Source organism: Dryas octopetala, chromosome 7 (genome assembly GCF_963921425.1).
Source record: "Dryas octopetala chromosome 7, drDryOcto1.1, whole genome shotgun sequence".
NCBI classification, from domain to species: domain Eukaryota; kingdom Viridiplantae; phylum Streptophyta; class Magnoliopsida; order Rosales; family Rosaceae; genus Dryas; species Dryas octopetala.
The window spans coordinates 9,647,170-9,672,953 of NC_141372.1; the positions used below are offsets into that span (position 1 = coordinate 9,647,170).

The following is a 25,784-nucleotide window of genomic DNA, read 5'->3' on the forward strand; positions in this document are numbered from 1 at the left end:
TTTTTTTTCTATATATATATATATATTTTCTCTTTAAATAGACCATCTTGGGCACTTTTACTTCATTGTCATGTGAACATATAGCAGTCACAACTAACACCAATTAATAATAGCTATAATTCTTGTTGTTGTTGTTGTTGTTATTATTATATAATTCCACTAATACAGTAATATTATTATTGAACTTGATACTACTACTAGCTTCTACTATTACTATTACTATTACTATTACTATTACTTTTACAATTACTCTTGTTGTTGTTGTTGTTGCCAGTTTGCCACTAATAAATTATTTAAAAGAAAAAAAAAAATTTCAGGAGTACATACGGAAGGGAAGATAAAGAGATTTTTTATTTTTTTTTGGTCCGAGTAGTTTTTTTCCCATGGTTTTCCTGAGAAAAAGAAAATGAAATCGGACAAAATTCGTGGAAGCCTCTACAAGTGCCTACCTTAAAGGGAAAAAGTAAAAATTAATAATAAAAAAACATGTCAACTTCTTTTCTCAAAGTTATAGATCAAGCCATTTTTCTCAGCTACCAAACAGAGCCTTATATTGAATAGAATGACCCATTTCACATGAAAAATGGAATTAAGAAAGGAACAATTTTGATGCTCAAGTGATTTTGTTTCTTTTCCAAAATCAAAAAACTAATCTTGATGCTCAAGTGATTTTGTTACTTTTCCAAATTATGACAAAACATCTACTTTAACTAAACACAAGAGGGCTCTTTTCCTCTGTTTTTTTTTTTTTTTTGCAACTAAAAGGACTTTCATGTGAAGAAAGCACATATATAACACCATGCATTGTGATCAAAACCCAGATAAAGAAACAAAAAATAACATGAAATAAATGATTTCCCAGAGAAAATTAAAGGAAGAAGAAAATGAAGACTAACCAGGTGAAGGTGAGCTTGTGCTGAGGCACTGGATCAAGGGAACCTTTTCTCCAGACCGCTCGAACGGTGGGATTGATTTGGCAGCCAAAGACGGGAGTGGAGGAAGCCAGGTGAACACGGAGTTCGCATTCCTCTACAGTCTGATCAGATTCTTTAGGACCCATTGAACACCCAAATGGCCTACTTGGCATTTTACAGAGAAATGAGTGTTGGGGTTTGTTTATTTGAACTTTGAAGGCAGTGAGTGAGAGAAAAAGAGGGTCTTTTGGATTGGTTGGGGCGTTTTGTCAGAGGTTTTGCAGTGAAGCTGAAAGGCTAGGCTGTGATGAGTCTGTGTGAGAGACTCAGTGCTCTCTCTATATATATAGCCTCGGGGCTTCTTGGGGAGGAGTGTGCTTTGGTTTCTGTCTTACACTCTTACCGCTATTTTTCGGTTTGTGTACGGACCCGAGTGAGGATTTAGGTGATGTGTTTTCGCGGAAAAAATTGAATAGAAAAAATATAAACTCTTTTCCTTTGTTTTTATTGTGAAATAAATTAAATTACTTTAAATTATTTCTGTTAGAAAACAAAGAAAAATTAAAATAATAAACAAATCATAGTATGTAGCGACTCTCTTCAACTTTTGGTATCATATCATGCATGTATGTGCTTGATTTTCAAATACTAACTGAATTGGAAATGAATATAAGTTCTATAGTGATTTGGTAATAAGAATCCAATTTGAATTGTAGGCCGATAGCGTAATGCATATTCTTTCGTTGTACTATTAAGTGAAGCCGGTATTTTGACCACAATTTATTATTTTTGTAACAATTATTGGAAAACAACAAAGAGAATACTAAATTAGTAATCTAATATGTGTTTTTCATTGTAGTTACCTCAATTAGATTTTTATAATTGACCATAATTTATTAGATTGCGACTATAATTAAGTATAACATAACATATTATAGTGAAATAATATTTTTTTTCCGTTGTAGTTACCTAATAAGTAGGATTTATTAACTTCAATTTAATGGTATCGGTGACAATATTTAGATAATACAGAAGAGATTCAATGACATACTAGTATATGTGTTCTTTGTTGTAGTTACCTATTGAGTTGAATGTTTAAAAAATAATGTACTTGTTTGTAATAATTATATAACAATATGAAAAAGATTTTACTACTTAGAGCATGTACAATGTTGTTGCTAAATGTTATAGTTATATCTACATATAGCTTGTTATCTCCAAATGCAAGGGCTATAGCTATAGCAAAAATTGCAATGGCTAAATTTTCTGGCTATATTTAGCAGAATATATTGCTTAAGTCGGCTCCAAAACCAAGAGGGATGTGGGGCCTAGGTGGTGGAAAAAGGGGAGAAAGAGATAGTGTAATGTTCTAAAAAATAATAATAATAATAATAATAATAATAATAATAATAATAATAATAATAATAAAGAGATAAAAGGAGGGTGAGTTTTTTTTTTATGCAGGGGCAAAATGGGCAAAAATGGGTAAAAAATCAATGGGGTGGTGAACTCAGCATTTTTGGGTGGTCTGAATAGCCCTCCCCCCATAAACTTATTTTTGTTAGGCTACATTTCTAAGTTTGGGCTTTAGTCCAATGGTCAACAAGATACAAAACCCAACTTAAAAAAAATAAAAAAATAAAAAATGGAAGAAATGATAACACCAACGTCCATCAGCCTTCTCAAATTGGAACACCTAAGCTTAAGATCAATGCTGATGAACCCTTTAGAGGGATGAGTCCTTATCTAAATAATGATTAGATTCATTTCTTCTTAACTGAATATATAAGCCAATTAGACTATAAAGTGAGCTTAAGAATACTCTTGAGCAACAAAACTGAACAGAGAAAAAGAAGAGAGCGAGAGAAAGAGGAAGAAAGAGAGAGAGAGAGAGAGAGAGAGAGAGAAAGTGAGTGAACTGGAAAGGGACATAAAAGGGAGGGAAGAAACTTGAGAAGGTTAGAGTTCAAAGTTAAACTTTATCCTTCTTGGTTGTTTAGACTTTCCTTAAATAATTGAACTAACATCGTCTTTGTGGTTTTTCTTTTTACTGTAGGAATCATAAGTTTTAGCCTCTTTTTAACTCTAAATGATAGGAAGAAAAGTGAGCTCAAGGAAACATGGGTGTTCTTAGTAATTTTCTTTTGAAACTTTTATTTTTAAATTTTGTTTATACCTCTTTGTTTAATATTGTTAAACTAAACATAGGTCATTTATAACCTTATTATAGCCATAAGAATAGGTTTTGAGTAGGGGTGGGCATTTAAACCGCGAACCGGACACACCGAACCAAACCGGGGGTTAAAAAACCGTAAAAACCGTGTTGACCAAAACCGGTCAAAGATTGGACCGAATTGGACCGGACCGGTCCTATACGGTTTCGGTTCCGGTTTTGATTTCTTTGAAGCCGGGCCGGACCGGACCGGACCGTATGTGTATAAACATATATATATTTATACCATTTTATATTTTTATACACTTTTTTAGCACTTTTTTATACACTTTTTTATACACTTTTTTACACACATTTATATATATTTTAGATAATAAAATTAATATTAACCTAGCTATATTTTAGACCCTACAATATATTTTATATATATATCCCTATATGGCCTATATAGTATATTATATATATATAGTACTATATAGTATATAGTTTATAATACTATAGTATATCATAACTTATAATTTTTTTATATATATTATTGTTTACTATAAGACTATAGTCACTATACCCTATACCCTAAATGGCCTATGGCCCCTATACTCTAAACCCTAATTGAAACCCTCAAACCCCAATTAGATTAGTTAATTACAAATTATCAATTTAAACCCCAATTGAAACCCTCAAACCCCAATTAGATTAGTCAATTACAAATTACCAATTTAAACCCCAATTGAAACCCTCAAACCCCAATTAGATTAGTCAATTACAAATTACCAATTTAAACCCCAATTGAAACCCTCAAATCCCAATTAGATTAGTCAATTACAAATTACCAATTTAAACCCCATTTTAAACACTAATTATATATTTGATAGTACTATATAGTATATAATTTATAATACTATAATATATCCTAACTTATAATTTTTTTATGTATATGTTTACTACAAGACTATACCCTAAATACCCTATACTCTAAACCCCAATTGAAACCCCAATTGAAACCCTCAAACCCCAATTAGATTAGTCAATTACAAATTACCAATTTAAACCCTAATTGAAACACTAATTATATATTTGATAGTACCCATATAATATATAGTTTATAATATATTATATATTTGATAGTACTATATAGTATATAATTTATAATACTATAATATATCCTAACTTATAATTTTTTTATGTATATGTTTACTACAAGACTATACCCTAAATACCCTATACTCTAAACCCCAATTGAAACCCCAATTGAAACTCTCAAACCCCAATTAGATTAGTCAATTACAAATTACCAATTTAAACCCTAATTGAAACACTAATTATATATTTGATAGTACCCATATAATATATAGTTTATAATATTATAGTATATCCTAACTTATAATTTTTGTATGTATATGTTTATAAGTTTATTATAAGACTATATCATATACCCTAAATACCCTATACTCTAAACCCCAATTAAAACACTAAAATTAAATGAAACCCCAAAATCAAATGAAACCCCAATTGAAAATTTGAAACCCTCAAAAAGTCAAACCCCAATTACTAATTAGATTAGTCAATTACCAATTTACCCATTTGGCCATTTTTGGCAATTACCCTACCCAATTACAGATTAACCCCGATCCCCAACCCTAAAGCCCCAATTGATTTCTGTCTCACACTCTCACGCATCCAATCTCACTCACCCAGCCAAGTCTCTGCCTCTCTGACTCTCTCACGCAGCCAGCCAGCCAAGTCTCTGCTGTGTCTCTCACTCTCAGCTCTCACACTCATCTCAGGTAACCATCTCTCATCTCGCATCTCTCATGATCTCATCTAGTCATCTCTGTCACTCATCTCTCACTCTCACTCGCGAATCGCAGTCAGCTGACTCAACCACTCAAGTCTCTGATCTCGTCGGCGTCGGCGTCGTCGCAGCGAATCAAAAGCCGTTCCGGTACATCTCGTCGGCGTCGTCTCAGGTAACCATCTCTCTCACTCTCATCTCTCATCTCGCGTCTCTCTCTGTCAGTCACTCAGTCTATCATCTCTGTCTCTCATATCTCACTCTATCATCTTGTCATTTCTTTGCAATTTGGGGTTTGATTTCGGGTTTGGGTTTATATTAAGGTTATTCTGTAATTTTTGTGCAATTTTTTTGTTCTTCCTTGCAATTTCGATTTTAAATTAGGGTTTATAGTTAATGACTTAATGTGGGGTTTGATTTCGGGTTAGGGTTTACATTAGGGTTATTCTATAATTTTTGTGCAAATTTGTGGTTCTTCCTTGCAATTTTGATTTTAAATTAGGGTTTATAGTTAATTTGGGGTTTGATTTCGGGTTAGGGTTTACATTAGGGTTATTCTGTAATTTATGTGCAATTTTGTGGTTCTTGCTTGCAATTTCAATTTTAAATTAGGGTTTATAGTTAATTTGGGGTTTGAAAGTTTGAACTACATATGCAGGTTCTGGATTTTGTACTACATTTTGGAGATTCAATTGCTGAGCAGTGAGCAGCCTGAGCTACATTTTGGGTACTTGGGCAATGGGCAGTTTTGTGAGGTACTACATTTAGTTTTTTTTGGCAAATTAGCATGATGGTTGTGAACTTGTGAATGAGGGCTGCTGAAAATTGGGGTTTCTGTTTAGTGTTTAAGACTTAGGAGGGATGGACCCCCTATCACAAGGTACCCCTTGGTCCCCTAGTAGCTTCTCCTCCGCCTCTGCCTCTTCACCAACACCAACACCATCACCAACACCATTACAAACACCATCACCAACACCATCACAAACACCATCACCAACACCATTACAAACACCATCACCAACACCATCACAAACACAAACACCAACACCAACAGCAGCTGCAGCACCTACCCAACCTCCACCTAGTGGTGCAAGGCCACCACTACCACCATCAACTGGTTCAAGGAAACCAGTCAAGGAAAGAGCCCCCATTTGGGAACACTTTGAGAGATATGAGGTTGTGGCTGAGATTACCAAAGCAGATGGAACTAAAGCTCAAACCATAAAAAAGAAAGCTAGGTGCAAGTATTGCAAAGATGAATATGCTGCTGACCCATCTTTTAATGGTACCTCTAGCTTGAATAAACACATAGAGCGTCTTTGTAAGGCCTACCCGGGGAGATTGAAAGACAAAACGCAAAAGACATTGTCTTTTGACCAAACATTGGGCAATTTAGTGGCTAGGGGGTCTAGTAAGGATGATTGTCTCAAGGCTTGTGTAGAAATGGTGATCATGGATGAGTTACCTTTTAGCTTTGTTGAAGGTAAAGGGTTTAGGAGATTTTGTAGTGTTGCTTGCCCCATTTTCCAGTTTCTACAGTGGCTTCAGAGGGTTGTTTTAGCACGGGAGGGAGGATAGTTAATCCATTTCGTGCTTCGTTGACTCCAAAGATGGTGGAGGCTCTTATTTGTTGTCAAAATTGGTTGAGATCCGATGATATCTCTTCTGTACTGTATGATCCATCCATTGAAGAAATGGAGTTTTATGAAGCACTTGAAACTGGTATAATTTTTTGTTATAACTTAGTTTATTGTATTATACTTTCTTAGATTGAAAACTGAATTGTGCATCTTTTGATTTGTTTTATAGAATACATGTCTTTAGCCACTTCAAAGAAAACAGCCTCTGCTGTTCAGTGTTGAGTAGGCAGCCTAAATGGTAAGTTTTTTTACTTCCACAAGTTGAATTCCATTGTTTAGTTGCCTAGCTATTAATTTATAGTGTTTGATGGCTGCTGGCAGGGGTATTCTGGTGTATTTGATGGCTGCTGGCAGGGGTTTTATGGTGTATTTGATGGCTGCTGGCAAGGGTAATTTGAAGACAATGAGTGATTTATGGTGTTTGCTGGCTGGGGGATATGAAATTTTGTAATTATTGATTAATGGGTTGTTTTGATCCATATTGTGAATCCTCTTAATTTGTGTATTATTGTGTTGTGCTGTGTCAAATTACAGGGTATGTTTGACTTAGACCATAATATGTTTGGCAGGCCCTTAGCTGCTATTCATGGTCTAGTTTCTGGTTACCAATTTGATTTGCTAGCTTGTGGCTTTGTTTTCTCTTGGATTTTAATTTTCTGTCAATTCTTGAACTGTGGTGCAGTGAAAAGCTTATGAAATGAGTGTATGTTAATTTGTTCTGAAATGAGAAGTGAGAACATGAAAAGCTTATGACTGTATGTTAATTTGTTCTGAAAAGCTTATGACTGTATGTTAATTTGAACTGTGGTGCAGTGAAGTATGGTTGATTATTTTTTGGCCCAAATTTTTAATTGGGCTCAGACTAAAAAAGCCCAAAACAGTAAGGCCCAAAACAGAAACAGTGCACTGGACCGGACCGGAACTGTTACAGTTTGGTTTGGTCCAGTTCTGCTGCAACAATTCTCCCACACCGGCACCGCACTGCACCGTATTATCCTCTACAGTGCAGTGCCGGTGTGGGGGGAGAACTGGGCCGGACCGCACCGTGCCCAGCCCTAGTTTTGAGGGTTGAAAACGAAAGAAAATGAAAAACCAAGAAACATTAAAAAATCTGGAAATTTTTCCAGAAAATTCGCATGTTCGTATAGCCTCCTTTCAGACCTTATAACTTGAGTTTTAACCGTCCGTTTTTCATGTTCTTTATATGGTTATAAAGAGGTGGTGCAAAGCTTTACAACAAGTATAAGTTTGCTCAATTTAGTGAAGATTTGATAGGTCAAAAGTCGAGTAAAAAATGAGATAAATAACTAGAAAATCTGGAAAACATAGGTTGTTTTAAAGAGACGATGAACAGTGACCAGCCAACCACCCCACTCGCACTGTCGGCGCATGGTGGTGCGTGCGGCTGTTTTCGGCGACCGTTTTCGCCCAATTTTCAGCCTCTTAACTCTATTTTTCGATACGAGTCCATTGGTATAAATTTCGCGTCAATCTGACACTTCTAAGTTAGAGTGTGAGTTACACTCTCTTTAAAAAGAGAGTGAAATAAATTTAAATTTAATTAAGTTATATCTAAACTATATTTTTTTAAAACTTTATAGACCCAAACATATAGGAACGGACCAAGAAGGAACTCGTTCTCAAGAAATTAAGGTAGGGTCTTTATTTCCCCAATGATTGGACTATATTACAATTAATCCTTGTGTCATGTTGTGTGGTTTATTTTCTTGTGATAATTTATCTTTATTACTTGTGATGCTATTTTTTCGTTAAATGTATCAAGTGCATTATATTTGTGAATAAGCTTTTATTATTAATCTTGTGTGTGCACTATGAAATTTCCTAAGTTTGTGATACACTCAAATTACGTAAGGTTGAATTATTATGCATGTACAATTTAATTTCTCTATACATGCGTTAATGTTTATCTTTACATGCATAATCATAAGTGCATAAGGAAAGTGTGATTGTGAACAAGGTTAAGAAAATGATTAATTGAGACACCAAGAAGAGAGAGAGAGATGAACTTGGTGATCTCATGATTTATTAGAGACACCATTGGAGAAAGGGAGATGTACCTGGTGAGTTCATGATTTGTGGAATAATTATTGAAGGAAGAGTGGAATTAATAATATTCAAAATATTTGGGCTTAAGGGACGGACGGGTATTGGCTCAAACTTGGGACATTCGGGGCCACAGTGAAAGGATGCACGGTATGAGACGTGTAGGCCTGTTTGTCTTGGGTATGTGTCAACGGGAATGGTTAAGGAGTGAGTACACACATTCTCATTGCATATAATTGAAATCGTTATCTGTATTTCTTTTCTTTTACTGAGACATAGATTAAATGTGATAACTGGCCATGAAAGATCATTATACCCTACTGAGCCTTAAAAGTTCACACCCTAATAGATCGTGCAGGTGACGGAAATATGACCGATGATGTGGAATACCCAAGGGAAATTTAGAGAATTTGCTAGAGTACTATGTTTTGTTTGTTTATCAATACATTGTAATATATAAGAAGATGAACATCTAGTATGGTACTCTTGGAACGTACAATAGTTTGATAAATAAAGTCTATTTTTCATTTTCACTTTACTTAGTTTCTTCAATTATTTTATATTCTTTTCTTTTTTTTTTCTTTTCACGTTTTAATTGTATAAATAATTTTATTAATCTGCGATTAGGACGTAAGTCACGCTTCACTCCGAGATATAAGATTTTATTCATGATTGGGGTGTGACCAAGGTGTTAAATTTCGAAATTTTAGGTGAAATTTTGCCGAAAATTTTGATTTTTTGGGGTGTCGAAATCGAAACCCAGTTTTGTTAAATTTTTGGGATAATTTCGGCGAAATTTTCGGCGGTGAGACTGAGATCTGGTTTTGGAAGGCTGGGTTTTTTGGAGAAAAATGGAAGCCTTAGCAGGGAGACTGGCGGGGGGAAGCTGGGCGACAGGCGGTGAGACTGAGATCTAGGTTTTTGGACAGCAGGGGGCGATGGCATGGGGGACGGCAGAGGGAGAGAGAGAGAGAGGATGAAGAAAAAGAAAAAACAGTAGCTGCTGAACTAGAGACTCGGGGGGAGAAGAAAGGAAAGGAAATGAAGGAAAGAAAAAGAAGAAAAAAAAAAGGAAAAAAAAAATTAAAAATAAAAAAGAGAAAAAAATTAAAAGGTTTAGGATTGATTGAGGTTTGGGGCATTTGGGCAATTGTAAAGAAAAAAAATAGTTTGGAGTTTTATTTGGCCGTTTTGGAGTTTCGTTTAGTTGTTTTTAAACCATAAACTAGTAAACTATAATATACTTCTATATAAAAAATAATTTAAAATATCTTAAAAGGCCTAAACCCTAATATCATATATCATATCCTAAACAATATAGAATATAGATTATAAAATACATAGGCTTTAGTGTACAGATTATAGAGTATAAATAATATACTAATTTTATTTAACAGTATTTGTCTCCAGCGTATATTATATTCATCTTATATCACATAAAACCTACGATATAATTTGGTTTCTTCAATGTTTTTTATCAATTTAGTAGATAATATGTTAAATAAACATATGGTAAAGTTTTATTCAAAATTTCCGTATTTTGATAGCAATTTCTGTCATTTCCGTCTAATTTTTGTCGAAATTTAAAAATCTTTGAAAATTCTTTCGAAATTTCCTCGAAACCCGAAATTTTATTCCTTAGGTGTGACACATAGTTTATTGAAGACAAGTGGCAACCAAAGAGTGGATGAGTGAAGTTGGTGGGGGGGCCACGTTGTAGCAGTTGTCCCCCATGTGAATGAGGACTGTCCTTAGTAGTGCTTTCCACATGTCTTTCAAGCGTTGACCCAAAATTCAAATTTTGCAAAGCAATAGTCACTTTGAGCAACCAATGGCTACATGACACAACTTCAAGTTGCAACATTGATTGGAATATGTCAATAGAATATTGTCTTGGCTATTGCTAAAATAGCTATATAGCTATAGGAAAAGTCAATGTACATGCACTTAGAGTTGTCAAATGGGTCGTGCTAGTTAAGTCGGGCCAATTCGCGCTTCGTGCTTCGTGTTATATTTGTACTGGCCCATTTAATAATGGTGTCGTGCTCGTACATGTATGTAGCAATTTTCTTCAATATTAGATATCAGGTTATGTTGTGTGTTTAATTTTCAAATACTAACAGAATTAGTAGTGATTATAAATTTTATAAGAGGAAATTACAGATTTGGTCCACTTATTTTATACCTAGTTCAATTTTGGTCCACGATTTTTTTTAAGTTCTGTTTTGGTCCACTAATTGTTTCACTTGTTCAATAAAGGTCCAGATTTGTGACTTTAAATCCTTTGGGTTGTGTTTTCTTCAATTATAGTTGAAGTATAAGTTATATTTCATCATTTCTTAGTCATAGGAACCAATTTGAAGTATTATAATCTAAGAGAATTGTGATTGGGTGAAATTTGAAAAATTGGCAGTTTCGGGTACCCTACTTTGGGGTCAATTATCTTGAGTTTTATAACTCTAATTCAAATGATTTTTATATGGTTGTAAAGAAGAGATGCATAGCTTTTAAATAAGTATATGTTTGCTGAATTTGGGTGATATTTGATAGGGTAAAAGGCAGGCTAAATTTGAGAAAATAAATCTGGACCTTTATTGAACAAGTGGAACAATTAGTGGACCAAAACAGAACTTAAAAAAAATTGTGGACCAAAATTGAACTAAGTATAGAATAAGTGTACTAAATCTGTAATTTCCTCAATTTTATAATGACTACTAACAAGAATCCATGTTTGAAAGTTGATAACATGCGTTCTTCATTGTACTTACTTATTAAGTGAAGCCGGTATTCTAACCATAATTTATTATTTTGGGACAATAATTAAGTAATTTTACCCTAACATATTATACTCAAAGAGTAATTTTTGTTCGTTGTAGTTACCTAATAAGTTGTATTTCTTTTTACCTCATTTTAATAGCCCAGTGACAAAATTTAGATAATACATAAGAGATTCAATGACATACTAGTATATGTGTTCTTTGTTGTAGTTACCTACTGAGTCAAATGTTTAAAAAATATTGTACTTGTTTGTGACAATTATATAACAATAGGAAAAAGATTTTACTACTTAGAGCATGTACAATGTTGTTGCTAAATGCTATAGTTATATCTACATATAGCTTGTTATCTCCAAAACAATCCACCAATGCAAGGGCTATGGCTATAGCTAAAATTGCTAAACTTTATGGCTGTATTTAGCAGAATATATTGTTTTAGTCGGCTCAAAAATCAAGAGAAATGTAGGGCCTAGGTGGTGGAAAAATGGGAGAAAGAGAGAGCTAATGGAAGACAAGTGGCAGTCAAAGAGTGGATGAATGGAGTTGGTGGGGACCCCGCGCTGTAGCAGTTGTCCCCCACGTGAATGAGGACCGTCCTCAATAATGCTTTCCACGTGTCCTTCAAGCGTTGGTCCAAAGTTCAATTTTTTTTTTTTTTTTTACGGTTGCAAATTAGTAACAGTCACTTTGAGCAACCAATGGCTACATGACACAACTTGCAAATTGCAACGTTGGTTGGAATATAGATATAGCTATAGCCATGAATAACATTGGAGTAAAACATGATATGTCAATAGAATCTTGGCTATAGCTAAAATAGTCATATAGCTATAGCTATAGGCAAAGCTAATGTACATGCTCTTAGAGGTATCAAATGGGTCATGCTGGTTAAGTTGGGCCAATTCGTGCTTCGTGTCGTGCTTGTACTGGCCCATTTAATAATCGTGTTGTGCTCGTACATGTACATAGCAATTTTCTTCAATTTTAGATATCATATCTTGTTGCATGCTTAATTTTTAAATACTAACATAATTGGTAGTGATTATAAATTTTGTAATGACTACTAATAAGAATCCGTGTTTGAAAGTTGATAACATGCGTTCTTTGTTGTAGTTACTTTTTAAGTAAGGTTCGTTTTCTAACCACAATTTTTTATTTTTGTGAAAACCAATAAAAAATAACAAAGTGAATACCAAATTAGTAGTTGAACAATGCGTTATTTATTGTCGTTACCTCAAACATATTTTTATAATTAACAATAATTGATTAGTTTACGATAATAATTAAGTAATACATAACATATTATACTCAAAAAGTAATAAATTGAATTTCTTTTTACCTAAATTTAATAGTATGGTGAATACTTAAGTAATACAAAAGAGATACTAGTATGTATTCTCCGATGTAGTTATCTTCTAAGACAAATGTTTTTAAAATAATTTACTAGTTTGTGACAGTAATATAACAATACATTTATATATGCTTCATGTTGTGCTTGTGTTGTTCCATTTAGTGATCTTGTTGTGCTTGTGCCAACTTAGATAGCTAAGTCCTAGGAAAAGTTCGTGGCCCATTTGTGCTCCTGTTGTTCCCATTTATAGACTTAATCATCTTATGTTTTTGTTGAAATTAAAAAAAAAAAAAACTTGTAAAATGAGTCGTGCCTAGTTGAAGTTCATTTTGTTCTTATACTCGTGTTGTGCTTGGCTTGTGTTTTGACGTACCTGACGGGCTAAAAATTTCAATTCAACCTAGCCGATTTACTTGTGTCATATTCGTGTTGGACGAACTTGTTTCGTGTTTGTACTGGGTCGTGTACCTAATTTAATTTTGTCATAGTACAGCCTGTTTGATACCTCTAAATCTACCATATTTATGATTAACTCAAGCTATCAAAAAGGAAAATGTAATTTTGATAAAAAAAAAAATGTAATTAATCCTCCTAAACCTTATTAGAAAAATTAAATTTCTACCCTTAATAATAAAGTTGTTATTGCATATTAATCTTAAAATTTAAAAACTGTATATTCAGTATAAGAAATGATTTCAAAACTAATTATAATAATAGAGGGAACTGTATTTTGAAAACATGAGGACCTTTCCTTAATTTTAGTAAACTTAGGAATATGTAGTAATTCTCTGAAAAAATTGTAGACGTGGAAATGGATATGGATAATTATGGTGACCCACCTGCCGACGTGTAGTTTGGTCCGAAACCCGAATTGACTTGGGTCCGGTCCGCCTGTCCGGGTGACTCCGACACGTGTACAGTATCGGATCCTGCAAACCATATAAAACGTCTGAATTCAATTCAAAATCAAAACACGGAAACAGAGAGAATGGAGGGAGCGGAGCGCGAAACCAAAACCCAAAGCTGCGAAGCTCTGCGATCGCAAACCGCGATTCGATGTGCGAAAGCCGCTCTTCTTCTTTCTTCGCTCAAATCGTCGCCGAATCGCCGTCTCAACAACCCAATCGACCACCAAGACGTTACGGTATTAATTTGCTTAATTGCTTTCTCTCTCTCTCTCTCTGCTCTTTTTTACTCTAATTGATATTCGAAATTGATCGGAATTGATGACTTGATCATCGATCAGGAGAAGGAGATGCTGAAGAAGGAGATCGGAGATTTGAAGGCGGAGGTTGTGATGGAGCGTCTGAAGAACAAGAGGATCAAGCTCTGCGGGTTGTTTGAATTGTTTGTTGAGGTGGTGCTGCTCTTGGCCATAATTTTCATCTTCTTTTTCTTCTACTTTAGGCTCTGTAGCTAGCTTAGCTTAGCTTTTTCATTTGATTCAGAAGGCTAGTCTCACTCTCACTACATGTTTCATGACTGTTAACGAGTCCTGACCGAGTTTTGGATGAGTTCAAATGTTTTACTCATGACCGAGTTTAAAGTGAATTCTCATTCTCTGTTTATAGTGTTGATGTTGCGTGAAACCACGTCGTTTTTGTTGATAAGCACAAAAAAAATACCAAGTGAATGATCATATTAAAGCTCTTTTTAACAGACAAACTTCGCATCAACTGTATATTTAGATGCATCATAAAAGAGTGAATTTTTACAATATGAGATGTAATCAAATAAATGAAAATTATTGATTAATTAGATCAAATTATATCCAAACGAAGAACGTGTATTTCTCACTATCCGATAACATAATATATTAAACATGATATGAACACAGAATTAGAAGCCGTTAAAATCCCATAAAAGAAAAATGAACATCCTATAAATGCTTTTCATGCAACCTATACATATCATGTGGTTGTCATCCAACAATCACAATAAGATATGCTGGAAAGGTCGAATTACTCATATCATAAAGTACAAATGCATTACCCAAATCACCAAGTACAAATCCATGATGTCATATACCTCATTACCTCAGATGGCCCACTCTGAATAGTAAAATACACAAGTAGAGAAATTGCTACTACAAAGAGCATTGAAGTCAATTACACATTCTCACCAAAAAACAATAGTCAATTAGACAGAGAGAAGGCAGCTGACAATTACCATGGAGCCAAAAAATGAATTACCACTCCTTTGGAAAACCAACACAAAGTTACATGGTAGTTGTGGTATAGGGAACAAATATTGAATGCTAATCTTCAGTGTCTAATGTAAAGATCATGAGCTGATGCTAATCTTCTGTGTTTCTCTATCTATGCTAATCTTCTGTGTATCTATTGCCCAACTGCTACTTTACTGCAATGGGTTTTGAATAGAGCTTGAATACATTCTATCTATACAGTAGAGATTCATGGTCAAGAAGCACCTTCGACTTGCAAACTATCCTCTGTCGGAAAGCATCATAGATACAGTCAATGGAAAAACAAAAATAAATAAAATTCAGTACTAGAACAAGCTGGTTAATTATGTTAAATAAAATTAAAATAACATAAAATTTTAGTAATTGAAAATAAAAATCTGCAACAACAATGCAATATGCTTACTAGTTACTACATGGCAAGTAATGAATTCTAACCAAAACGTTAAGTTTGCATTGTGTTGGATGTCAAATAAGGAAGAAGATATATATATATATATATATAGTACACGTTGAAAGAACCAATAACAATTTTTCACAAGATATTATTAAAGGCATCCAATTAGGTGTAGTTTTGGCCATAGACGTCTAATTTAACTAGGAGAAACAATGCAAAACTAGAACATCATAGGAACAGTGAATTCAAAACCTCAGAAATCTGTTCTTCCAGATTCTTCTCTCGATCCTTATATTGCAGAATAAGTTGCTCCTTTTCCTCTGGCATGTTATGAAGCTGGCTGACTTGTTTATCCATCGAATCTACCTGTTGCTCATGTTTTTCACTTTCCTTCAGTAAACTATCTACTTGTTCGGATTTTTTCTGTATCTCTGCTTGTAATTTCTCTGCATTATCTTTATTCTCAGTTTCTAATACTTAAACCTTCAGCAACAGATCCTGCTGCACCTCCCCTCCCCACCCCACCCAACCCAACCCACCGGCCGGCGCCTACCCGGAACCCACCGGCTAGTCCCAACATCAACATCCCAGCGAGACAGGGATGAAGAAAGAGAAATAGACATGAATATGGATAATAATGTGGCCCACCTGCTGCTGCCGGGTTTTAAACAATAGTTTGGACCGAAATCGGAGTTGACTTGGGTCCTGCCCAGGCATGACACCGACACGTGTAACGTATCGGATCCCCTAAACCATATAAAAGCTCAGAATTGAATTCAAAAGCGAAACACAGATACTGAGAGAGAAATGGAGGGAGCGGAGACCGAAATGAAAACCCAAAGCGAAGCTCTGAGATCGCAAGCCGCGATTCGGTGTGCGAAAGCCGCTCTTCTTCTTTCTTCTCTCAAATCGTCCCCGGATCGCCGCCTCAACACCGCAATCGACCACCGAGACGCTACGGCTACGGTATTTGCTCAATTGCTTTCTCTCTTTCTCAATCTCTGCCCGTTTTTCACACTAATTGATAATCTTATATACGATTGGAAATTTGGCATTGGTGATTTGATCATCGATCAGGATCAGAAGGAGGTGCTGAAGAAAGAGATCGGATATCTGAAAGTGGAGGTTGCCAGGGAGCGTCTCAAGAACAAGAGGATCAAGCTCTGCGGTTTGTTTGAGCTCCTTCTTCAGCTGGCGCTGCTCTTGGCCTTAATTTCCACTTTCTTTTTCATACTCGCCTTCGAAAATGGAGGTTCAAAATGGAATTGAAGAAAGTAATAATTAGCGGTACTCCAAAGCTGAAGAATCCTTGGCTTGCTTTAATTTCGCGACATGTAATATGTTCATGAGTTCAGAGTTTATTCTCGATAGAGTACTTTAGGCTGCTGTAGCTAGCTTAATTTTCATTTGATTCCAATGGAAACTGAATGAAAATGGATATGGATTCTTAGTTTTTTTTTTTTTTTTTTTTTTTTCAACAATTTGTTGGATAGTAATGACTTAATTTGGTTGGGTACTTGGTTTGAGTAGTTGGGCTCTAGTACTTCTCAAGACATACACAAAAAAGTTCATGTCCCCATAAATTGAACTCGGTCATTTTTAGTATCTCTATGAAGTTTTGTACGTCATAAACGTTCGACAAGTATGTCAAACAAATAGTTATGTAAATAGTTTGTGTTATATATTAGTATTACTTGTGGAATATTAATACACACAAATCCAAATAAAAAAGCCAAACAACTTTAAAACCCCAAAATATTTAGCAAAGGTGCTTCTAAATGCACCCAACCCCACAATTCATATATTGCATCTAATTAATATATGACCTGTTAGAATTTCTTTTTGCTTTTTGGTTTAAAGAAAAAAAAAAAAAGTTTAACCTTGAAAACTATTTAAATTTAAATATAAGAAAAGAATTAAAGTTAAAGCTAGAATTTCTTTAGGCAAAAGTATATAAGAAAAGAATTAAAGTTTAAGCTAGAAAACTATTTAAATTTATTTTATGAAAGTTTCTTTCCTATTCCTCACCTCTATCGATCTTTTTTTTATCTCTCTCATTTTTATTTCGAAAAATTATTCTGTATGATCGATACATTGACATATGATATAACCAGTCTATGTGTATGTGTTATATTATAGATGAATATTATTAATACTATATCTTACTAATATAAACACATCGTTCAATAATACTCTTACACGTTTGATTGGTTATATCACGTGGCAGTATATCGATTATATCATATAATTTTTCCTTCATTTCATGTCCCTTTAGTTGAAATAAAAAATAAAAATAAAACATCACCGAACAAACTTTAATAATCTGTTCAAAATCCTTAATCCTTTGGACCAACAAGTTTTATATACAAAAACGTCCTTCAGAGTTCAGGCCAATAGAGAGTGGAGTGAACGTGTAATGTGATTATGAACAAAACAGTCCACAAGTGACGAAGTGATCCAGTTGGAACTTGGAAACGAGTAAAGTGCCATAGACTTATAAGTTCTATGTACATATATACAAGAGGAAGCATCTGCATGTACAACAAATCCAGTACGTCGATCAATTCATATGCACGCGGCACGCCCACTGTGAGATTGCTCCCTGACCTGAAACAACAAGAAAGCTGCTCTATAAGGCTTGGATTCTGTGTAGTGTGCACATTATATTGCAGACTCCCTTTGAAAACTTTTAAATCATTTGTAGCAACATGAATATATGTATGTATATATATATATATATATATATATATCAAACTCAAATTGAGTCTAAACTGAAAGCAATATCTAGTTCTGGCCTATTGAAGGAGTTAAATATTTAAATTATTTATATTCCCAATAGACACCCAGTGTCATCCCATTATATTTGAATTGTAAAAGGTTTGAAGGGCAACAAAAGCATAGGGATCCTTAATCGAAAGCATACCTTAATCAAAAGCATACGGGTCATCTGCATATGGATTCAGAGATCCTTCTGAAAACAAGTCACCTATGTTTGACGGATGTGGTTGACCTCCTCCCTTGGATAGCTGCATAACAAATATAACAAGATTCAAATTCTGGATATGCAGAATCAAAAGGAACACTAAAGTAATAAAGTTGAATCCATGCTACATTTATCTAATCATGGCTATACCTACATATCTAGCTTTTCCAATAATTACACTAATATAACTTTTAACTTCACATTACATGTTCCAAATTATTAACCTAAATTTTCCTTCATGCATTCATCTAGGTATCAAACTCAAACATAGAAATCAGAATATATGGGCATCTAAGTTTAAAGGCATCAGGACTCTTATAGCAATATCATAGGTCATGTCCCTCAGTCCCTGTCTCCGTTATAAGAAAGGGCTGTAACGAGTTTATCAGGCCTTCATGATATAAAAATCTGAGCAAATTTGGGATGTGAGAAAGTAGAAGGATCACAAGAAATTGCAAAAACTAGAGTAATATGTAATTGGTTTAGCTCTGTTACCTTAACAAGACTCCTGGGGGTATTGACTTTTGGTGTACTTGTCTTTTTATGTTTTCTTGGATCCTGATGTTACATAGAAAAAAAAAATTCAGTATTGGGTAATGTAAGCATAAAAGATCTGCAATTCTGGAGGTCAGATACATTAAGGATTGAGATAGCTACACAGAAGTGGCCAGGTACATACTTCAAACATGACTGTGCTTCTCGTTTTCCTTCGTTTCGTGATTGTTCTTCCATTAGAAGTTTCAACTTCATATTCCCGATGAGTTACCTGCCATATCATGAAGTAAGTCTACAGAGGTTGAGTGGATAAGGCATGCAGTGATCAGACCACATTAGTAAGCAACATTAAACTCTGAAACCACCACTAGTGCCACACCAAGAAATTATGCTGTCTTACTACTGAAATGCATTTATAAATTATAGCAAAGCACATGTTGCATCATTTATGAATATACTCTAGCAGAGAAAAATCTAGTACATAAGTTATACACCTTTTTGTGATGCTTCGGAATACTCATTACACTTCCTGTGTTCACATTCTCAGCTTTCTTCAACAAATTTGACACTGGTGATTGTGTTGCTCCCAGTAAAGGTGAATCCTATGAACAAAATAGAATGACATCATAATACTGTCACATTGTCATGTGGCAAGGATGAAAAATGGAAGGAAAGAAAAATATTTTTATTATTGTTGCACCTTCTCATCATTCTCTGGTCTTACGAGAGTATGCTGACCTCTTTTTCTACCAACACTGTTTCTCATTTGAATTGATGAAATGGAGTAATCCTGAGACAAAATGAACTCATCAATTTTATAGCATTTCAGATTAGTTTCACCACTATTCATTTAAGAGAATTCTATACTTTGTATATGAAATTTAACCTCATCAAATTTAGAGCATTCCAGATTAGTTTCACCATTATTCATCAAGAGAATTCTATATTTCGTATATGAAATTTTACACATCAACCCTGAGAAGAAAATTCTAAACAATATGTTTTCCCTAGATAAGATGGAGTGCTCATAGAAAATACCAGCACAACAATTAATTTGAATCACATGTAAACTACAGTGTGATAGGGAGAACCAACATGAAACACTGATGTAGTGATCTTACCTATCTATAAACCACTACCAGATGCAATAAATTTCACAGCCAAATTAAAATTAAGATGAACCAATTATATCATGTTCATAAACATAATCTGACACCTAAATAGCTAAAGTACCTGCAAAGTTATCATGAAAAACAAAAAGCTGTGCTACTAAGCCACATTTTACCTGCTTGGTCTAGCAAATGAAAGCATTTGAGGTGAAGTGAGCAGAAGCTTAGAGTATTGAACCAAATCTCCTTATGCTATAATTACACAGCCACTCTCAACACAAGAATAAAAAAATAAAGAAAATCATAGGGAAAAAAACCTACATTTACCATATATTGACCTGAAATTAAAGTTTCAAATCTCAAGTTTATAGTTTCTGTAAAAGCTAGTGCAAACTCTAGAACATACTCTGATTGCATCCTTGGTGTCTACCTAGTATCAAAACTATTAAAAGTGAAACTATCGTGGATGTAGTGCCCTATCTCACCCCACTTCATAAATCCATGTCTTCTTGTGCTTCCCCTCTAAACCTTACTGCAATTCAGTGTTGATTAAAAGATCACTCTAGTCAATCATACCTAATAGTTAGAAAATAGAAATCTAGCCATCTTGATACCCTTAACAAATAAATTGTATCTCACCTTTGAAATATTATATATATGTAATACTTCTCTAATGAAGGAATTCTTAAACTTTCAGATTATACAGAAGCCTTATCTGTCACAAGTTGAGCCAAAGAGTAAGCAGTAACCTTAAATCTAGAACCACAACTTTCATGCTAACAAAAACACATTGCATTTCTATGTTATCTTCTGGAAAAATGAGAAAAACAAATTTGACCGAAACTTTTGATTGCATATACCAATCTCAGATATGATTAAATTATATATAGTACAAACTTCAAAAGATGTATAGTAAGTTTATCTGACAAAGATTAGTATTACGGCATCCAGATGTTAATGCAAAGTGCAAACACAAATAATGTTGTATGTGTGCGAGAGAGAGAGAGAGAGAGAGAGAGAGAGAGATCCATCGATTTTAAAGCCAACCTTCTTCGAATTCACTTCTTGGTCCTCCTGTGGCTTATCACTCATAACTTTCCACTGCAATTGCAGCAATGCCCTCTGCCTCTCCTCCTGTGATAAAAAATGTATTAGAAAAAGGTACAGATGAATCAATCATATAAAGCACTTCTGGAAGATAAGTACTTTAGATTTTTGAAGATCCAATTCGTCTTGAAGCTTCTTACACTCATCTTCGTGCTGAAGCCTCAAAGCTCTCAGCTGGGCTTCATGTTCATTCCTCAGAGATGTAATTTTCTATGCAAATAATGAACTGATTAGTAATTTAAGCATATTAGACTCAACTTAACTCAGCAGTTCCAACTAATTTAAAGCTATGAACCTCTCTCAATTCATTTTCAGCTTGAAGTTGGATATGTTTTAGCTCTTCACTGTGTTTAGCCTTTAGACTGAGTTCCTGTTCATCATGTTCCTGCTGAATGCGACTGACCTAAAACAACATCAAATATGAAAGTCAATAATGTTCTAATCAAAATGTGGCAAATTAGTATCTGAAGTAGAAAACATAATCAGAAGCATGCAACAGAAATGCCTAAGATATTAAGTACTTCCCACATTAAACTGAACACCTTAATACGGTGCTAAGGAAAGAAATTGGGTTATTTTCTATAAAAAATTTCACATTCATTGATAGGTTAAATATCGTCCAAAAAAGACTAAGTAATAAACTAGTTATATTATTTTTTCAAATTGCAATTTTCAAATGTTCAAATGCTAAGGAATGAAAATTCTGTATAATCCAATACAAGTTCAGAGGTGTTTAACATATGCATAATAATTACTCCTCAACTGAAAGAAAATGTCAATAATGTCACAAATGCATCAAATGTGAAAAGTGAATATCAATATATTTATAGCATGCACCAAGTTCCCACACATACCAGAGCAGCATGTTCCTCCTGAACACGCATCAAGTACTGCTTAGATTCTTCTTTGCAGTCTTCAAGTTTTTTCTCACATTGTCTCTCCTTTTCTCCAACAAGTTTTTCTGCCTGAAGTTTCAAATGAATGACAATTGGAGAGCATGATTCATTGCTAAGCATATTGCAAGAGACTATAAAAATGAGCAAACCTTTTCCTTTTCCATGTTAACTATCTCAAGCTTCTCCACCTCATACTTCTTCCGGATGTCATTAATTGCCTAGTTAAAGCCCTCTTAATGTCAGACCAAAGGTAGTTAAACAACCTGTAGGGTATCCATATAAGTTAGAGTGTAAGAGATAACACCTGGTCATTCCTCTGAGATATATCTTTCAAATGCCTTGATAATTCTAGTTGTTTACTCTCTAGCAAGAGATCATATTGCTTCTTATCTTCCACAAGTCTACTTTCAGCAGCAGTTAGCAATGCCCGATTCTGCAACAAAATACAGAATCATAAATACATGCAAAATGGTTTTACAAATTCAACACATTAATACTGAATTAAAAACCTCAGCAATCTGTTCTTCCAGATTCTTCTCTTGATCCTTATATTGCAGAATAAGTTGCTCCTTTTCCTCTAGCATGCTGTGAAGCTGGCTGACTTGTTTATCCATCAAATCTACATTCTGCTCATGTTTTTCACTTTCCTTCAGTAAACTATCTACTTGTTCAGCCTTTGTCTGTATCTCTGCTTGTAATTTCTCTGTATTATCTTTATTCTCAGCTTCTAATGCTGAAATTTTCAGCAACAGATCTTGCTGCAAGATGGAATACAACAAGCTCAATACGGGAAAAAAAAAAATGCATCTCAAGATCTAAAATGAGTTTCTTGGAACTTGCATACCATTTTATTCTCAGATGATCTTGAACTTTCTGAGAGAGAATCAATTTGCAGTTCTAATGTGGAGACCAATTTCTCTGTTTCAATCTTCTTTGAAACCAGAACTTCTGCTTCAGACTCCAACTTCTGTATCCTCTCTCTCGCTATTCGGCATTCCTCTGAAAGCTGTGCCATGACAGACTCCTGAACTTTCTGAAGTTCAATGACCTTATTGTTCAACTCCTGATTTACCAATTGTACTGCATCTTTTTCTGCTGTTAAGTTCAAGAACCTGTCATGAAGTTGATCATACTGTCTCTGAGCAAGCTTGGTGGCAAGGTCTCTCTCCTGTTGGACCAACTTGAAGCAAGAGTCATAGAGAGAGTTTAGCTTATCAAACTTCTCTAGAAAATTCAAACTTTGTTTATCCAATTCAACCAACTGTGCAACCAACACATGAACAAAACCTTCAAGGTTTTTTATCTCAAGGATTGACATATCTAATCTCTTAACAAGGTCATCGTTGCTCAATTGGACCTCATGCTTTTCCTTTTCCAAGTTCTCCTGAGCAGCTATCAAACGTTTGATTTCATCCTCTTTTAGCTTTAACTCAAGATGCACCTCACCCAATTTAGAGTTCAAACTCTCTGTAGCCAACCTATTAGCTGCTAGAGTTGCCTCAAAGTTCTTAATCATAGCATCTGCAAGGAAAAAACTTCAATTAATAACTTTATAAAGCAATCCCTAGAATCTATGAACTGAAACAATTTCTGAATTTCATTAAACATGCTTAAGGTACAATTATTTCCTCAATGACTGCAACTTGGACGTAAGCCATACCATGCCTTCAAATATCTCTCTTACTTTTTAGTTTTATTTAGAAATTACTTTAAAGACTATTAAATAATTACTACCTGATCTAAATATCTTGGTTCAAGTGGAAAATCATTGTTCACTCATTTCATGGTGAGCAATTTTAGAGAAAGCTAAACATAAGAGAGTGGTAGAAATATATTGAGCATACTCCTTAATATGTTTCAGAGGTCGGAGGAACATTGATAGAAGGGCCTACTTGGAATCTAGGTTTATCTTTTCTTTCTTTTACCCTTAGGGGTCAGAATGTTGTAAGTTACAAGGGTGAAGTAAAAATAAACACCAATATCTTTGAATTTGACTTCAAGGTAAGAACCCATATGCAAAGTAACTTATGTGGATGGTTCCCCAAATTGGAAGGAAAGACTAATGCATGAGCTTAAAGTAGTTATACAATAAACTTAAAGTAGCTGATGCATGAGCTTCAATCATCTTCCAAAGCACTGGTATATAAAAGATGGGGCCTTAATAAAGTTATCTGAATTGTAACTAAAACTTTTTAGTTCCGAGATTGTCTTCTAATGGTCATATACACTGTAATTCCAGAAATTCTAGCTCATAATGAATCATCCAGTTGCAAACAAAATAATAATGCCACCTGAAATGTTAATGCATACGGTGTTACCTTTTTCCTCTATGAGATTTGCAGTTCTGCACTGCTCATCTCTGTAAAGTTGATCCCTTTCCTCTTTCTCGATTTTGAGTTCCTCCAGCTCCATTTCACCTACAATCAGGATTTAAAAACTTATCTACTTATACATTGCATAATCTATCTAGTTATACATTGCATAATCTATACCTTCAAAATTTTGAATATTCTACCAGAAAAAATATGATAAATGAAAAGGTAAGAACTTACGTTTCCTTATAGTTTCCTCTGTGGACTCTAATTTTAGAGACAAATCATTCATCTGTTGATTTAAACCATCAAGAGCTACTGCACTCGCAGAGAGTTTGCCTTCAAAGGACTCTTTATCTTTCTCAGCTGTTAAAGCAAGCTAAACATTGATACCCTGTGATCATAAGCAAATATGAAAGGCCAGAGAGCTCAAAATAACACTTACCATCCTGAACCTGACCAGCTAGGAGCTGTAAAGTTTCCGTGAGTTGATCGCACAGAGTTTTAGTTGAATAAAACTTAGATTCTAATCCCTTCCACAGCTTTTCATCTTCCTTCTGCTTCACCTTAAGCTTTGCATTTTCATTGAAAGCATTCTGCAATTTTTCCTCCAATGCACGGATGTGCTCCATTGATTTTTTCAGCTTATTGTTCTACATTTATCATTTAATCAGTTGGTCAGATGCCTTTGAATTTGTAGTAATAGATAAATCTCGTCCATATTGATAAGAAATCGAAACCAAACACAAATAATTCGATGCAGATAGTGAGACAAATTCAAACACACACTTGCACAAACTAGCATGAACGAAGACACGCTCAGACACATGCGCACCGGAAAGAGAGAGAGAGAGAGAGAGAGAGAGAGAGAGAGAGAGAGAGATACCGCCATTTCCAGATCCGTTTTCACAGAAGCTTGCTCTTTCACTAATTTCTCTGTAAACGAACAAAACAACAACAACAACAAATCGTCACAAAAACACCAAAATTTCGAGAAAATCAACCAAACAACCAAATATTTCCGATCAAAACCTGCAGTGAGCTTCAAATTTGCGAAGCTTCCCGAAGAGGTCGAATCAGGAGGACGCGAAGAGTAGGAGAAGGTCTTCGAAGTTGCTGAGGCCGGTCGCGAGAAGGACTTGAACTGATCCAAGCTCCTCATGCTCGATAAACCTAGCTTATGCATTTCTGAAACCTAAGATTGATCGCGCAGAGAAAACCCTAGAAATTTGTGTGAGAATCTTTCACTCGAGGACTCGAGCCTTGCCAGTTCTGGAGTTCAGAGTGAAAATGAAATGATCGTGGCGCCAAATTGATGTTGAGGTTTTTATAGTCTTTTTCTTAAATAACCACGCTCTCGTATACGGTATACCGTATACCTTCTTTTTTTTAATAGTATTTATTTAAAATAAATTTTTATCAATTGACCGTTTTTAATACTTGCCTAAACTATTTTGATTCTGAATTTTCGACCGAAAAAAGAAAAACTATTTTAATTCAAAACATGATTATTATCTTTGCACTTCATTTTACATGACCAAAATTACTATCCAATTATAATATTGACTTAT

The 25,784-nt window shown here is 34.6% G+C and overlaps 3 protein-coding genes and 1 long non-coding RNA gene across 4 annotated transcripts; 3 read left to right on the forward strand and 1 right to left on the reverse strand.

Annotated features, from left to right (window-relative positions):
* The first annotated feature begins 4,738 nt into the window (after positions 1–4,738).
* Positions 4,739–7,020, forward strand: LOC147279464 (uncharacterized). Its single transcript, XR_015123569.1, has 5 exons — positions 4,739–4,871; positions 4,956–5,054; positions 5,538–5,634; positions 6,689–6,757; positions 6,841–7,020. It is a non-coding gene; the product is annotated as an uncharacterized LOC147279464 (long non-coding RNA).
* Positions 7,021–13,699: 6,679 nt separating this feature from the next.
* Positions 13,700–14,163, forward strand: LOC147279465 (uncharacterized). Its single transcript, XM_086252661.1, has 2 exons — positions 13,700–13,855; positions 13,958–14,163. The coding sequence occupies exons 1-2, from the start codon at positions 13,700–13,702 to the stop codon at positions 14,129–14,131; spliced, it is 330 nt and encodes a 109-aa protein (XP_086108787.1). The 3' UTR covers positions 14,132–14,163.
* Positions 14,164–16,118: 1,955 nt separating this feature from the next.
* On the forward strand, positions 16,119–16,650 carry LOC147279466 (uncharacterized). The gene is made up of 2 exons (XM_086252597.1): positions 16,119–16,277; positions 16,389–16,650. The coding sequence occupies exons 1-2, from the start codon at positions 16,119–16,121 to the stop codon at positions 16,578–16,580; spliced, it is 351 nt and encodes a 116-aa protein (XP_086108723.1). The 3' UTR covers positions 16,581–16,650.
* Positions 16,651–18,235: 1,585 nt separating this feature from the next.
* Positions 18,236–25,468, reverse strand: LOC147279467 (synaptonemal complex protein 1-like). Its single transcript, XM_086250916.1, has 18 exons — positions 25,246–25,468; positions 25,100–25,149; positions 24,659–24,866; positions 24,454–24,579; positions 24,220–24,318; positions 22,746–23,422; positions 22,411–22,659; positions 22,206–22,334; positions 22,051–22,119; positions 21,860–21,970; positions 21,301–21,408; positions 21,105–21,215; positions 20,946–21,032; positions 19,490–19,579; positions 19,284–19,391; positions 18,974–19,060; positions 18,790–18,852; positions 18,236–18,337 (listed from the first exon to the last, which is right to left on the reverse strand). Exons 1-18 carry the CDS (start codon positions 25,397–25,399, stop codon positions 18,236–18,238), a joined length of 2,628 nt encoding a protein of 875 aa, XP_086107042.1. The 5' UTR covers positions 25,400–25,468.
* Between the last annotated feature and the right edge of the window lie 316 nt (positions 25,469–25,784).

Bases quoted from the DNA above. Each gene is read 5' to 3' on its own strand.
- LOC147279465 (XM_086252661.1), top strand. From the start codon at position 13,700: ATGGAGGGAGCGGAGCGCGAAACCAAAACCCAAAGCTGCGAAGCTCTG. The intron at 13,856-13,957 runs GTATTAATTTGC...ATCATCGATCAG, and splicing joins TCGACCACCAAGACGTTACG to GAGAAGGAGATGCTGAAGAA.
- LOC147279467 (XM_086250916.1), bottom strand. From the start codon at position 25,399: ATGCATAAGCTAGGTTTATCGAGCATGAGGAGCTTGGATCAGTTCAAG. The intron at 19,061-19,283 runs GTGTATAACTTA...ATGATATGGCAG, and splicing joins TTCCGAAGCATCACAAAAAG to GTAACTCATCGGGAATATGA. The intron at 18,338-18,789 runs GTAACAGAGCTA...TTTGTTATGCAG, and splicing joins CCCCCAGGAGTCTTGTTAAG to CTATCCAAGGGAGGAGGTCA.
- LOC147279466 (XM_086252597.1), top strand. From the start codon at position 16,119: ATGGAGGGAGCGGAGACCGAAATGAAAACCCAAAGCGAAGCTCTGAGA. The intron at 16,278-16,388 runs GTATTTGCTCAA...ATCATCGATCAG, and splicing joins ACCGAGACGCTACGGCTACG to GATCAGAAGGAGGTGCTGAA.